At 47.1% G+C, this 16,352-nt stretch overlaps 1 protein-coding gene across 1 annotated transcript in view; it reads left to right on the forward strand.

The window, feature by feature from the left end:
• Positions 1-16,352, forward strand: part of LOC117448925 (brefeldin A-inhibited guanine nucleotide-exchange protein 2-like) — a 76,387-nt gene that overhangs the window by 47,132 nt on the left and 12,903 nt on the right. The window contains 6 exon segments of the mRNA XM_071203854.1: positions 8,300-8,435; positions 9,155-9,293; positions 9,453-9,510; positions 9,669-9,777; positions 11,413-11,552; positions 11,675-11,852. Coding sequence (XP_071059955.1) covers positions 8,300-8,435; positions 9,155-9,293; positions 9,453-9,510; positions 9,669-9,777; positions 11,413-11,552; positions 11,675-11,852 — 760 coding nt within the window.

Here is a 16,352-nt window from a genome sequence, read left to right on the forward strand (position 1 = left end):
AGGGAATCACCCCCTATAAGTAGCTTGCGCTACGTCGCATGCGTCATTCAAACACCTCTTCTCGCTTCAGAGCACATCTCGATGGTAGCCGGGCTAGCTTAACAGTCCACAGACTGAACCCAAAGCTAACTTTCGGTCGACGGGCGCTCGCCGGCTACCCTTCCTGCTTCGCAAGAAGACTGCTAATACTAACACACCAGTTAGTATTATAATCGACCTCGCCGTTTCTTTCCTCGGAAATTAAGGTAAGGTTTTGATTTTTTCAAGCTAGCAACACACCTGTTGCTAGCTTGCTTTCCCTCACTACCGACACCATGGTAGCGAGGACGTTTTTTCTTTTTCTCTCACAGAGAGAAAAGATTAAAAGATATTAACACACCAGTTAATATTCTTTGAGAAAAAAGATCTACACCGTTCTTTTTTTCTCCGGATACCTGTTACGAGCGGGTCCTCTCCAACAAGATGGACGCCTCTCTCCCTCACACCAGAGGAGTCAGGAACTCGGAGGCTCGGCTCTGCGGCTGCGGGTTGAAAATATCAGGCACAGACTCACACCAGATCTGTTCGTCCTGCCTCGGGCTGGAACACGCCCAGGAGGCTATTGACAACCCTGGCTCGTGCGGGCATTGTGCCCGCTTCACCGTAAAGAGCCTCCGCCGACGGTTAGCACGTCAAGCTAGCTTTTCGGAACAGGACCCCCTCATGTCCGTTGATTTGCCGGCTGGCAATCAAGACGCGGGGGCGTCCGCCGCAGAGATTGAGCCCCGCACTGTGTCGGTCTGGGGCTCATCAACAGCGGCAGCTGCAGAACCGGAGTCCCGCGCCGTGTCAGGCTGGGACCCGGTGGCGGCAAGAGACGCGGGAACGGAGCCCCACGCTTTACCAAGCTGGGGCTCCCGGCTGGACCTCACCATGGTTTGACCCGCGGAGGATGTCCTGGAATTGGATTATATGGAGGACGAAGAGGGTGCCTCTGAGTTCCTCCTGTCTGACTCGGATGAGCAAGAAGACGATATCTTCGTGTCATCGGCTCAGGCTGCTCTCCCGGGCGATAGCACACCAGCTTCGCCCTGTCAGAGCATGGACCTGCAGGCCGTGTCAGCGTGCCGCGTCCAGACTAGACATCCCGTGGCCCGAAATGGCCAAGGAAACCTCCAGGTCCCGTTACGAGGGGAAACATTTTCCCCAAGCAACAAGGACAAGAGGCAACTCCTTCCGGTCTTCCCGGAGATGTTGGATGAGGTGTCGGTCTCGTGGAGAGACCGGCCCTTTAGCAACAAGGCCCCAATCCAGGGTGCCTCCTCCCTAGACTGTGACGGTATGGAGAGGCTCGGCCTGCTCCGCATACCGCCTATGGAACCGCTGGTGGCAGCCCACCTCCTACCGAGGCTGGTCCCGTCACCAAGCAGGAACCCCACGCTGCCAGCGAAGGCGGACCGATTCCAGTCGACCATGACTGAACGGTCCTACCGAGCCGCAGCGTTGTCCGCCAGGGCTTTGAACGTTTCCTCGCTGCTAACCGCATACCAAGCAGAGCTCTGCGAGGATCTGTCAAGCAATCCTGGACCGGCTGTTCTGGACGAAATGGCCGCGATCAGAGACATTTGTCTTCGTGTCCAACGCTGCGCCGTCCAGGCCACGGGCAAGGTAATGGGGATCATGGTGGTGCAGGAAAGAGCTAGATGGCTCAACCTCACCAACCTCCCAGACTGGGAAAAGGAGAATGTGCTAGACATGCCCATCGTTCCCGAGGGGATTTCCGGCTCTGCTCTCGCCTCCATGCAGAGGAGATGCGAGTCGAAAAAGAAGGAGGACGAGGCCCTCCACCTCTGTCTCCCTCGAAGGGTTCAGCCGCTGCCTTCACAGCGGCAGTCCTTCGCCCAAGCTGCCTCGAACTCTGCTCGGTTCAAAGTACCGAAACAGCACAGGTCGCAGCCCGCTCTGAGTCCCCAGCCCAGGCAGGGGACGAGGGTGAGCTGGCCTAGAAAATCTCCGGTTCCGGCTGCAGCCCAGGCGCAGCCAACCCAGAATTTCGGCCAACAGTCGACGAAGAAGAAGCGGGCGGCGTGACAGCCCCTCCTTCTCCCCTCTGTGACAGAGCTGGAAGTCTACGGTTCCCCAGCTCTAGATGTGTTCCCGCTGCCTCGAGAGATGCCTCAACACCATCCTCAAGTCCGCAAAAACACATGTCACAATATTGTTGTTTCTCACATAAACCATTTTCCGCTGACGCATCCAGGCTTCAGGCCAAGCTCAGCTCAAAAAAATGAAAAGAAAAACAATAAAAACAATAAACAGTCTGTCTACTGTTCCCCTTCTGAGAGCAGACAAATGTTCTCGTAAAGCACCTGCTCAACCTGGGTTTCATAATAAACACAGAGAAGAGCATGTTGTGCCCAGCACAGACTGTACTCTTCCTGGGGTTACACCTGAACTCGGTGCCCTTTTACAGCCCGCCTGTCAGCGGAAAGAATGAAAGCTTTCAGAGCTTGTCTCGCTCATTTCCAGCTGCGCAAACATGTTCTCTTCAGATCATGTCTGCGGTTAATGGGGCTCATGGCGTACCGACACCATGGTAGCGAGGACGTTTTTTCTTTTTCTCTCACAGAGGAGGAAAAGATTAAAAGATATTAACACACCAGTTAATATTCTTTGAGAAAAAAGATCTACACCGTTCTTTTTTTCTCCGGATACCTGTTACGAGCGGGTCCTCTCCACGCCACACGGCGAACAAGATTGACGCCTCTCTCCCTCACACCAGAGGAGTCAGGAACTCGGAGGCTCGGCTCTGCGGCTGTGGGTTGAAAATATCAGGCACAGACTCACACCAGATCTGTTCGTCCTGCCTCGGGCTGGAACACGCCCAGGAGGCTATTGACAACCCTGGCTCGTGCGGGCATTGTGCCCGCTTCACCGTAAAGAGCCTCCGCCGACGGTTAGCACGTCAAGCTAGCTTTTCGGAACAGGACCCCCTCATGTCCGTTGATTTGCCGGCTGGCAATCAAGACGCGGGGGCGTCCGCCGCAGAGATTGAGCCCCGCACTGTGTCGGTCTGGGGCTCATCAACAGCGGCAGCTGCAGAACCGGAGTCCCGCGCCGTGTCAGGCTGGGACCCGGTGGCGGCAAGAGACGCGGGAACGGAGCCCCACGCTTTACCAAGCTGGGGCTCCCGGCTGGACCTCACCATGGTTTGACCCGCGGAGGATGTCCTGGAATTGGATTATATGGAGGACGAAGAGGGTGCCTCTGAGTTCCTCCTGTCTGACTCGGATGAGCAAGAAGACGATATCTTCGTGTCATCGGCTCAGGCTGCTCTCCCGGGCGATAGCACACCAGCTTCGCCCTGTCAGAGCATGGACCTGCAGGCCGTGTCAGCGTGCCGCGTCCAGACTAGACATCCCGTGGCCCGAAATGGCCAAGGAAACCTCCAGGTCCCGTTACGAGGGGAAACATTTTCCCCAAGCAACAAGGACAAAGAGGCAACTCCTTCCGGTCTTCCCGGAGATGTTGGATGAGGTGTCGGTCTCGTGGAGAGACCGGCCCTTTAGCAACAAGGCCCCAATCCAGGGTGCCTCCTCCCTAGACTGTGACGGTATGGAGAGGCTCGGCCTGCTCCGCATACCGCCTATGGAACCGCTGGTGGCAGCCCACCTCCTACCGAGGCTGGTCCCGTCACCAAGCAGGAACCCCACGCTGCCAGCGAAGGTGGACCGATTCCAGTCGACCATGACTGAACGGTCCTACCGAGCCGCAGCGTTGTCCGCCAGGGCTTTGAACGTTTCCTCGCTGCTAACCGCATACCAAGCGGAGCTCTGCGAGGATCTGTCAAGCAATCCTGGACCGGCTGTTCTGGACGAAATGGCCGCGATCAGAGACATTTGTCTTCGTGTCCAACGCTGCGCCGTCCAGGCCACGGGCAAGGTAATGGGGATCATGGTGGTGCAGGAAAGAGCTAGATGGCTCAACCTCACCAACCTCCCAGACTGGGAAAAGGAGAATGTGCTAGACATGCCCATCGTTCCCGAGGGGATTTCCGGCTCTGCTCTCGCCTCCATGCAGAGGAGATGCGAGTCGAAAAAGAAGGAGGACGAGGCCCTCCACCTCTGTCTCCCTCGAAGGGTTCAGCCGCTGCCTTCACAGCGGCAGTCCTTCGCCCAAGCTGCCTCGAACTCTGCTCGGTTCAAAGTACCGAAACAGCACAGGTCGCAGCCCGCTCTGAGTCCCCAGCCCAGGCAGGGGACGAGGGTGAGCTGGCCTAGAAAATCTCCGGTTCCGGCTGCAGCCCAGGTGCAGCCAACCCAGAATTTCGGCCAACAGTCGACGAAGAAGAAGCGGGCGGCGTGACAGCCCCTCCTTCTCCCCTCTGTGACAGAGCTGGAAGTCTACGGTTCCCCAGCTCTAGATGTGTTCCCGCTGCCTCGAGAGATGCCTCAACACCATCCTCAAGTCCGCAAAAACACATGTCACAATATTGTTGTTTCTCACATAAACCATTTTCCGCTGACGCATCCAGGCTTCAGGCCAAGGGCGCAGCTCAAAAAAATGAAAAGAAAAACAATAAAAACAATAAACAGTCTGTCTACTGTTCCCCTTCTGAGAGCAGACAAATGTTCTCGTAAAGCACCTGCTCAACCTGGGTTTCATAATAAACACAGAGAAGAGCATGTTGTGCCCAGCACAGACTGTACTCTTCCTGGGGTTACACCTGAACTCGGTGCCCTTTACAGCCCGCCTGTCAGCGGAAAGAATGAAAGCTTTCAGAGCTTGTCTCGCTCATTTCCAGCTGCGCAAACATGTTCTCTTCAGATCATGCCTGCGGTTACTGGGGCTCATGGCGTCAGCCATCCTGGTCGTACGACTGGGACGCTTACACATGAGGGAGTTTCAGCGCTGGGTAGCCGCCCTAAAACTAAACCCCGCCATGGCGCGCGGAGAGTAATGGTTACTGTGAAATGCGTAATGGCACTGCGCCACTGGCTGCACCCGACTTTTCTAGTACGTGCCTATGGGTGCTGTCCTTTCACGGAAGGTGGTCACCACGGACGCATGTCTGACGGGCTGGGGGGGTATATACGAAGGTCGGGGTGAGGGGTCTCTGGAGCAGAGACCTCCAGCGGGCGCACATAAATTACCTGGAGCTTTTAGCGGTGTTCCTCACCCTAAAACGCTTTCTGCCTTTTCTCAGAGGACATCATGTCCTCGTGAGGACAGACAATACGACCACAATATCGTTTATAAACCGCCAAGGGGGTTTGCGTTCTCTCCAGTTACACATGCTGGCACGCAAACTGATCTTATGGAGCTGCGGACGTCTCCTCTCTCTGAGAGCGACGCACGTACCAGGAATGATGAACCTCGGGGCGGATCTACTGTCCAGAGGTGCACCACTATATGCAGACTGGACTCTACATCCAAGGATTGTGAGTCAGCTGTGGGTGCGTTACGGCCGAGCCGCGGTAGATCTGTTCGCATCGAAAGAAAATGCTCAATGTCAGCTGTTCTTTTCAATGCGCGATTTAAACGCACCGTTAGGCGTGGACGCGCTCGCGCACGTTTGGCCTCCGGGCCTTCTGTACGCGTTCCCACCCCTGGCTCTGATACCCCCAACTCTGGCCAGAGTGAGGGAACAAGGCCACACAATTATCCTGATAGCTCCGCACTGGCTGCAACAAACGACTAATTTGATAGTCGATTAATGAAACGATTAATCGACTATTCGGACTATTATGCCTTACACAATTTCTCAAACGCTCTTATTTAGCCATCAACTTTTAGATTTAGCTTGAGGTTGTTTTAGGCATGTGGAAACTAACAATGAAGACAATAAAGATGAATACTTGATTAAAAAATACATATTATTAAATTAACTAAACAAATTGTTTACAAAATGAACATTGCTTTTCATTTAAATTAAATAAATAATATTTCACATCAAAAGAAACAACAGTTTTTTAGCAAATAATAAATAATCTGATGACAGAACTGTAAACAGAATAGCTGAAACTTTAACAAACTAACTAATTCAGTTACCTCAAATCATTACCCCATGTTTATATAATTGAGTTAACTCCGTGTGTTGCTGCTAGCATACAGAACACCTGACGTGAAAACGTTACTCGTGGACGGGGCTACAGAGCTACTAGAAAGACAGTGGAACCCGGTGCATTCCTCCGTCTGAATCTGGAGCACTTTTGCTAAATGTTTAGACAAATTGCTCGTGTTACCGCCCTTACAGGCTAAACTCTTATTGCACTTTTGGCAACGAGCATCGAGATGGGTGAAGTTTAACCACACCTCGGAGCGGCGTTCTCTCCGCCGTCTCCGCAGTGTGTTGCTGCATGTAGCAGCCGCGTGTGTGTAAACGGCCCCGCCCCCTCCCACACAGACCAGGGAGAGAGATCTCGTCTGATCGAAAATACATCATAGACGCATTTGTTTGTCTTTTTGCATATTATAAACGAGCTGGCCACACTAAGACTGCGATATAATGTTAAACATATATTTTTTAAATGTCTCCAGTACCAATAACGTTGTAGCTTAACAGCGCGTAAAACGCACGTGATGACGTCACCAACGAATCGACGACTGAATTAGTTGGCAACTAATTTGGTAATCGATTTTAATCGATTAAGTCGATTAGTTGTTGCACCCCTAGCACGCAACGTACGGGCTGGCGGAGATATATCAGCTGCTGTGCGGGCAGCCGTGGCAGCTCCCACTACGCAGGGACATACTGTCTCAGGCGGGGGGGGGCGATCCTTCACCCACGCCCAGAGCACGGGCACTATGGGCCTGGCCCGTGAGTGGTACAATCTGAATACAGTGGGTCTCCCTCAGAAGGTGATAAACACTATTCAGAGTGCGAGAGCTTCCTCCACCAGGTCTCTTTACGACTGTAAGTGGAGGGTGTTTGAGGAGTGGTGCCTTCAAGAAGGACACATCTCTTTTCAATGTCCTGTCGGGGTGATTTTATCATTCCTACAGGACTTGATCGATAAACACAGAGCTTTCTCTACGATCAAAGTGTACCTGGCTGCTATTGCTGCATGCCATGTGGGCTTTGAGGGTAAGACTGCTAGCCAACATCCTTTGGTCTGCCGTTTTATGAAGGGAGCGCGCAGGCTCCTCCCTGTCTCCAGGTCGCTGGTGCCCTTATGGGACCTGGCAGTTGTCTTAAATGGGCTCTCTCTAACCCCATTTGAACCCCTTGAAGAAGCTGACATGAAGCACTTGTCACTCAAGACAGTGCTGTTACTGGCCCTGGCATCCGCCAAGCGAGTCAGTGACATTCATGCGCTATCTGTACATCCCTCATGCACTCAGTTCGCCCCAGGGCAAACGAGAGTGTTGTTGAAGCCCAACCCTGCCTTTATATCTAAGGTGGTTGGTTCGTGTACCCCGATTGACATTGAGGCATTTCCTCCGCCGCTGGTTTCCTCCGGTGCTTTACGCACATATATGGACAGATCAAAAGAGTTTCGTCTTAATGACCAACTCTTTGTGTCCTGGGCTAACCCTCAGAAGGGCAAGCCCGTTACTAAGCAACGGCTCTCCCACTGGATTGTGGAGGCAATTGCTTTGGCCTATACGAGTCAGGGTTTGCAGGCACCTTCGGGTCTGCGTGCTCACTCGACTCGGGGCCTGGCTACATCCTGGGCTTTGTTCAAGGGTGTTTCCATCCAAGACATCTGTGCGGCGGCAAGCTGGTCCTCGCCGCTCATTTTTGTCCGCTTTTACAGGCTAGACGTCTCCGCTCCTAGTGTGGCCCGAGCAGTGCTGGGCACCTTGTTGAGTCGGGACTCCACCTGTTAAGTTCTGGTTGGTTTGGTGAATTTCGAGATAAGCTCGTCTGGCAATACGGGAGCTACAATATCCCATAGTGAGACATTGAGTGTTATGAATCGAGTGTTATGAATGAGAACTATAGGTTACTTACGTAACCCCAGGGCTCAGAGTAACATGAAGTGAGATGTCTCACCAGACGGCCCTCCTTGCTATGGTGAAGCGAGAAGAGGTGCTTATTTTGAATGACGCATGCGTTGTGGCGCAAGCTACTTATAGGGGGTGATTTCCCCTGACGCTTACGTCAAGATCACCAGCCAATCAGGATTGGCGTAATGAGATTGGTGCTTCTGTTTGCTCCGCGATGAGGCGCATCCCATAGTGAGACATCTCACTTCATGTTACTCTCAGGCCTGGGGTTACGTAAGTAACCTATAGTTTTACAAGGCAAAAGACAATGTAAAGAAGACATTTTTATTTAAATATTTGCTTTTCTTTGTCTCCTGTTTGTCTGCAGAAAACCGAGTGGATGACGACGACCTGTAACCACGCTCTGTATGCCATCTGTGATGTGTTCACCCAGTTTTATGAGCCTCTCAGTGAAATCCTGCTGGCTGACATTTTCACACAGCTGCAGTGGTGTGTCAGGCAAGGTGGGTGTTCAAAACATGTCCACAGAATCAGAATACCTTTATTAGTCCCACAGAGGGGACATTTGCATCGTTACAGCAGGAAAGAGCCACAGACAGCTTAATGTTACATCTGTTAAAAAAAAGTACTAAGTTAAGCACAGAACACTCACCTGTCCACACAAAGAGCGAAAACTGCTCATAGGACAGAGATAACACCTACTATGCTTTGCCAGATTTGACAAACTAGGGCTGTAGAAATGTTATGTTGTTAAACTTCCATTTTATCCATTTACTTTTTTTGTGTATACAATTAAAAAAAAATATATATTTTTTTTTTATCTATTTATTAATATTCTTTTTACTTTTTCATTACTTAGATTTGTATTACCAATGCTATTTTTATTTTTATTCAATTATTCTTTTAATATTTCCTCTTTTTTATTCAATTTATTATTATTATTATTAATTTATTCAAAAAAAGTGTTTTACCTAATATATATTGTAACTATTTCTCTTAACATGAATAGAGGTATCAGCCTTTGAGCACATTTTTAAACAAAACGGCTAGTTTCAGAGGGTCTGAAAATATGTTTCACTTTATCATTAATATCATTGAGTTGCTACAATTTGTTTCACCAAAAGTAAAACACTATCTATATATTTTGTGGGGAAAATACTCGGTGAAGTTCCCAGTGTATGTGTGAGTGGGGCTTTAAGCTCCTCCTCTCCTTCCTCTGCAGACAACGAGCAGCTGGCCCGGTCGGGGACCAACTGTCTGGAGAACCTGGTGATTCTGAACGGGGAGAAGTTCAGCCCCGAGGTGTGGCAGATCACATGCGCCTGTATGCTGGAGATCTTCCAGAACACCAGCCCACATGCGTGAGTCCTCAGTCACTTTTCTTCCAGCCAATTTCATTACAAAAGAATAATTAGATATTACTCAATGTAACTAATTCATTAAAGTAGTTGAAGGTTAGTGTGCCTCTGTGACAGGATGTTATCACCTGATTCTTGATCTGTCATTCTGTTTGCTTCCAGTTTGTTGACATGGCGACCGGCTGGGCAGGATGAGGAAACTGCAGATGGCAAGCATTTAGTAAGGAAATAAACAAATACTTATATGTCTTAACAATAAATACAGGATGTTCTACAGCAGCTCAGCAGATGCTTCATACTTGGTTATTATTATATTCCGCAGTGAGTCAGAAGTATGACCCTAACCTGTGAATATGGATCATTTGTATTTGTCTCCAGGACGCTGATTTTGACAGCGTGTCCCAGAGCAGCTACGACAGAGCTCTGTCTGAGAGGGGACACAGCCAGATGTCCAGCGACGACACCTGGAAGGGCAAGTCCAGTGCTAGTGAGTACACACACACACACGCACACACGCACGCACAACACACTCACACACACACACACAACACACTCAACCTCCACCTGAATCTATATTTGCAAAAAATGGAGATAAACAAAAAAATATATATCTAAAATGTATATCATTTGTTGCTTTGGAGTGCCATTTCAATACATGTTAAATTAATAGATATTTTGCCTTTGAAATTAATAACTGACTATTAAATACACCCTGAAATGAAAAAAAGGTAGTAAATGTGAATTTACTCAAACAAAAATACCTCGAATAAATGTGTATTTGCATAATACATTTTTTCTTTTTTTTAATAATCTTATTTATTTAAGGCGAGACACCCCAGGTGAATAGGGTAATTTTTTTTAACTTAAAGGTATCAGCTAGAAATGTCTCCAGTTAATTACTTTCAATAAGGCAATTGTCTTTTGTATTACAAGTTTTCTGAAATAGCATGTTTAAATATGCAAATTATCCATTATCTCATTAAATATGCACATATTTTAACACATTTCAGGAATCGAAATCTGAACTTTGGATAAAGCCAGATTCAAAATGATTGTTTCATTTTGTAGTCATATTAGCATCTAAGGCTTTTACAGAAGGGATATTGGATATCTCTTTTTATCACTCCATAAATCAGAAAATACTGTCAACAGCCCTAAAATATCCATTTCCGCCATGTTTTTAGGTGTACAATGTTGTATAATTCAGGCTATGAATGATATATGAACAAACCTTTCTGTAAAAGCCTTCATAATATTGATAGGAATATAACTGGAAGGTTTGGTGTATCTAGGTGCTACTGAAGTTGAAATTTCGAACTCAGAGTAGGAGAAAAAACTCATTTTGAGAAAATGACCTTTACAGATTGCAGTGAGGCGCTAGCTAAACCCTGCTGTTCTCTGGATGACAGCTTGCGCCTCGACGCACTCCGTGAAGGTATTTCATGTTCGGGGTCATTTGTTTTTTGTATAACCTTGCTTCGTGCAAGTGACAATTGTTGTCGTCTTCTCTGTGAACGTTTTTTTCGTCGTTCTTTTGCCATTTTGAGTTTTCAATTTCTAGCGGAAAGCTAACCAGGAAGTGTTTTAGCACACCACGTGACGCATCTGAACGAATCACGTTGTCAGAAATTGACACCAGCCAATGAGATTTCGTTTCTTGGTTTAAGACCCATTTGTGCTTTCACGATTGGTTGCTGATACAAAGGAAATCCGATGAGATTGTGCAGGAGAGACACAGCTTTCCAGCGATATCTCTGTTGACATGGTGCACTTACTTTATGTTACGTTAGAATGCTAACTTTTGGTGAATTTAGGAGAAATCTACAGACGCAAATAGACAAACTATAGTCAAATAAACACTTAAATGTATATTTTGTACGTTTTCCTTCCAAAAGCCTGAAAGAAAACATGTTATAGAATCAAAATAGTACAAAATCTCAAAATTGACCAGTACTTGAAAAACGATGTTTTTGCCTGCCGTGGCTCGCCTTAAAATTCGAATGGAATTGCATTCTGCCAGTATAAAATCTGACCACCATTGTTGCGTTTCGTCCCTCTTCAATGTCACTTTTACCCTTAAAAACGTCAATCTTCACACCACTTGTTTTTCTTTATTCTGCAGGAGTTTCGGACCAGAAGCTGTTTGCAGGGCTGCTCATTAAATGCGTGGTGCAGCTTGAACTCATCCAGACCATAGACAATATCGTATTTTTTCCGGCAACCAGCAAAAAGGAGGACGCAGAGAACATGGCTGCTGCACAGGTAAGATAAAACCCCTATTTATTTATCACATTTGTTTTATTTCTATTGAGGAATGAGTTACATTGTACAGCATGAAATATCATATCAGTAATTCAAGTTGTCTCAAACTGTCCTCCCGTTAGCGTGATGCTCTGGAGGAGTCTGAGGCTGAGGGGGGGGAGGCGGGCTCAGAGCAGGGCATGTACCGTCACATGACCTCCGCTCACCTCTTCAAGCTGCTCGACTGTCTGCTGGAGTCGCACACCTTCGCCAAGGACTTCAACTCCAACAACGAGCAGAGGACAGCACTGTGGAGGGCAGGTAAACACAGACACCTCCACCATGGCTCAGAAACAAGTCAGCGCTACGAGAGCAACCGTCTGTTGTGAGACTGCCTTTAAATATGTAGTTCTAAATCTTCATCATGTAATCCTGGTTCTAATGTTCTCACTGTTTACAAAGGGATCTTAGGGCGCAATCACACCTAATAGTCCGCTTCTCTGGTGCGCACCAGACCACAGTTTGTTACATTGTTTCATTTTTCAGAAGGTTCGGTTTGCGTTCACACTGCAAAACTCAAACGGACTATAAACTTTAAACACAAGTCATGTGCACGGAAATGCTGTTCAACCATTGGTCAGACATTAAGGGGGTAAAAACGCAAATCCCGGCAATTTCTACCGGAGCCTCCGCCATGGAGCATCGGCACTTTTGGCAGGTTATGCTGTTAATCTGGAGATCAACAGACACTAGCGGCCCGCGCATATGATTATATAATCAGACAACGTCCGTTAAAAAACATTATAACTAGAGATGCTCCGATCGCCAATTTCGGGGCTGATCGCCGGAATCAGTATCGGCCGATACCGATCGCCGATCCGATCAAGTGGGCGGGGCCTAAATGGAAGATTTAAACATCACTTTAAATCTTCCATTTAAAGTGATGTTTAAAACTCAGTTAATGGGGCTCAGAGAATGGAGCTTCCACAAACAATCAACTTAATTATTACATTCAAATGATGTACATTATTCAAGTTTACATTCACTTTGGATAATAACACGGGAGAAATGAGCGGAAGCGCTCTCTTTTCCTCTCTCCCTCTCTCTCTCCCCCCCTCTCTCCCTCCTGACAGCCTGTCAGTAGTCAGGGGGCCAATCCTGAAAAGTGCTTCCGTTAACACTTTTGTTTGGGTAGAAGCTGTCAACATATTTTTTTGGTAAGAGGGGACCTATGTAAGATGTTCTAGGGTGGTTGACAAGTTTGAAAAATTATTTTGTGACTTTTAGAGGCCATTTCAGGCCAATTTTTCAGATTGCCTGCTCGAAATGACATGCCCACAATACATATAGAATATCTCCCCAATCACAAGGGCCATATAGATAATCCTGGTATCAAAAGAAAGGTGACAGCAGTGGGATGGCTGCAGAAGTGTCAGAATGTAAATGGATGTTACTGTGTCAGAGAAAATAGAGCTAGACCATTGAAAAAAAGTCAAAAATTCAATTTCCGCCTGTTACGTTCCCTCTTGGCTAGGGATACAAAAGGGAAACGACACAACCGTATTGGATTTGGTATATGTTACCGGTGGTTTATTTGTAACGGCAACTGAGTAAAATGATGTACACAAACAGCTTGGCCCAACAACGGGTCAAGCTGTCACTATCTCACAAAAGGGTCTCCAAAAGAGCGATCTGTACGCCCCTGCGCCCTCAGTACATGTGCTGATGTGGAGGGCTGAGCATCGCACACTGAAGATCTCGTTGTTGATGTGCTTTTTTCTGGCTGCCGCACCACAACATCCAGATCAAGATCGGTTTCTTCACCGTTAGTCTCTTAAATGTCATTGGAGTTCATGCACCACGCTGCACGAGCACATCCACACGCCCCACTGCAATACAGTCCTCTTCTGCGACAGAGACACTGTCTGGTACTGCTCTGACTTCCACTTTCCTTGCATCCACACACTGTCAGCTTGTGGATTGTTCAGGTTCGTTGGTAAGAAGCATGGGGACCAACATACCATTCATCATCTGCCAACCTGTGTCACTAGTGACTGTTTCCAAACCTTGGTTTGGTAGTGGGCCCTCTTGAGGTGCATTGACAATGCATCTTCTGTTGGTGGTAATGTATCAACATTGGCTTTAAGTTTTCGAAAGAGAGCGCAGCGAACTTCTTGTATCGAGTTGCTGGTTGACTTAAGGTCATAGAGCCTACATACAAACTGTTCTGCCAAGGATAGGGAAGTGGTACTTGGTACTTCATCCTCACCAAAGTTGTGGAGAAGATGCGGGTACTGCTGGAACACTTTCCATGCTGTCCTTTTTCCAATTCCGGTGAACTGGCTCGTCGTATCACATCCAGTGATGGCATGACATGCCAACAGACCATCGAGCATCTCATTTGGTAGTGTGATTTGATGGACTTTGATGTAGCGTGGTTTCTTAGCTGTTCCTGCTTTCATCCAAACGTCTTTGCTTAGTTGGTTTGCAAATACAAGTAGTAGCAGCAACACATCTGTGTCTCGGCACTGAATGATGAGCCTCTGAAACCCTTTCATTGTTGCATCAGCTGCATGTATTAGTATGCGTGTATCCGCTTCTTCATGTGTAGCTTGTCGGGGAGATACATCAATCCCAGCTGCTGACGTGACTTTTTCAGGATCCTCAAACCCTCCACTGATAACAATTTCCTCATCATAAAGCTGCACATGATTCTCAAGCTCAGTTGATAGGAAATGGGTAAGGTTGGCTTTGTTTTCATCCATTTCAATGAAGCTATTCCAGTTAGCAGGTAGCTTTACATCTCTACTCACAATTGTGCGAACCTTTCGCTGAGTAGTGCTGCGTTTTGTTCTTGTTCCACTCTTGATGGAGTTTTGTTGGTACCCATCAAACACTATATCCACTCTGGTGACGTTCCCATGTAGATTAGATGCAACTCTCTGTGTGAACACATCTGCATATTCCCCGAAGGTTGATGCATTGTGAGGTTTTCCCATGGCTCTTACTAAGGCCATTCCATCAATGATGGTGCATGTTCTCATAACAGATGGACTGAGCTCTGTTTCCTTTGCACCAGCTTGTAGTATGGTGGCTAAGTCAGCTTTGTTTGTAGGCCTGAGCACTGAATCTGTTGTGGCAAGTGACAGGGGGACTGCACACAGTTCTTTTTGGAGAAGCTCATCCATGTAGTGTTGTCACGATACCAACATTTTGGTTTCGATACCGATACCAAGTCAAGAATTGCGATTCCGATTCTTTTTCGATACTTTTCTTAAAAAAATGGAAATATGGAATATCGGCTTTAAAATTAGGAATAACAGATGATTTTAGCAGTCAGAACAACTAAAGCAGCAGTGTTACTAAGAACAGAAACGCCAAGAGTCACATCTAATATAAATATATATAAAAGCATTTATTTTAATTGTGTAGCAGTGAGTTTAACATTTTGGCAGCACTGTTGAGCATTTTGAAAATGTATTTTCATGCCTCTGTGCAAGGCTTAGTCTTTCTATCTTTATAGCCACTGGTGTAAAGTAACTAAGTTCATAGGCTCAAGTACTACTTGGGTACAATTTTGAGATACTTGTACTTTATTTAAGTATTTCAATGTTTTTTTGCTACTTTGTACTTCTAATCCACTACAGTTCAGAGGTACATGGTGTACTTTTACTCCACTACAGTTCAGAGGTACATGGTGTACTTTTACTCCACTACAGTTCAGAGGTACATGGTGTACTTCTAATCCACTACAGTTCAGAGGTACATGGTGTACTTCAACTCCACTACATGTATTGAATCCCTTTAGTTACTTCACAGATCTGGATGAATGATGTGAAATCTAACCAAGTGTTGAATCAGACTTTAGTTCCACCTGGAGTAAATCCACCAGCTACCCTGCAGTCTACAAAGTACTTCAAACTAGCTGCACCTTTACCAGCTTTGAGAACACTTTCATGATCAATCATTATAAAACATATCATATATATTATTCTGAAATGGACCAATCTGCACCATGACTACTTTTACTGTCGCTACTTTAATACTTTTACTTGAGGAACATTTTGAATGCAGTACTTTTACTGTAACAGAGTATTCCTACACTCTGGTGCTTCTAGTACAAGACCTGAGTACTTCTACTTTTACTGTCGCTACTTTAACTATATTTTGATGAGAATACTTTGTACTTTTATTTGAGGAACTTTTGATTTCAGGATTATTCCTACATTCTGGGTACTTCTACTTTAACTCAAGTACAAGACCTGGGTACTTCTACTTTACTCAAGTACAAGATATATACTTATACCACCTCCGTTTATAGCCTATGAAAAAAAACTAATAGAAAACGAAGGCTAAAGCTAACGTTAGCAGATAGTGATGCTAGTTTGCTAGTTAAGTTTGCTCAACGATAATATTGCGACAGAAAAACTTTTCAGTGCACATCACGCTCTGCCGCTCCGACAGGGAGCTCTGCTCTGAACGGCCCGTTCACAGACTTCTGGCGTCTTTTTTGTTAACAAGCCGAGGCGCAGCGGCAGTTGCACTCCCACTTGCAGCCATGCTTCTCGTTTTCTCACATGCTCTGGCAGCTCGCACGTGGCCACGTGCACGAGAGAGGGGAGGGACTTAGAGCGTGCTTGAGAGGAGTGGGACTGCAGGCACGGCTGCAGTGCAGGGAGTGGAAGCAGAGCGCTGAACACACACGGCTCTTATTAAAAACGGCGCTTCTTCTTTCGTATAACGTTAGATGTCCAACTGGGTGTCGTGTAGCCATTCCCGCATCTCTGGTCCTAGGTCGAAGAGGCTGGCTTCCGAGGGTGG

This window comes from Pseudochaenichthys georgianus, chromosome 7 (genome assembly GCF_902827115.2).
Source record: "Pseudochaenichthys georgianus chromosome 7, fPseGeo1.2, whole genome shotgun sequence".
Classification (NCBI taxonomy): Eukaryota; Metazoa; Chordata; class Actinopteri; order Perciformes; family Channichthyidae; genus Pseudochaenichthys; species Pseudochaenichthys georgianus.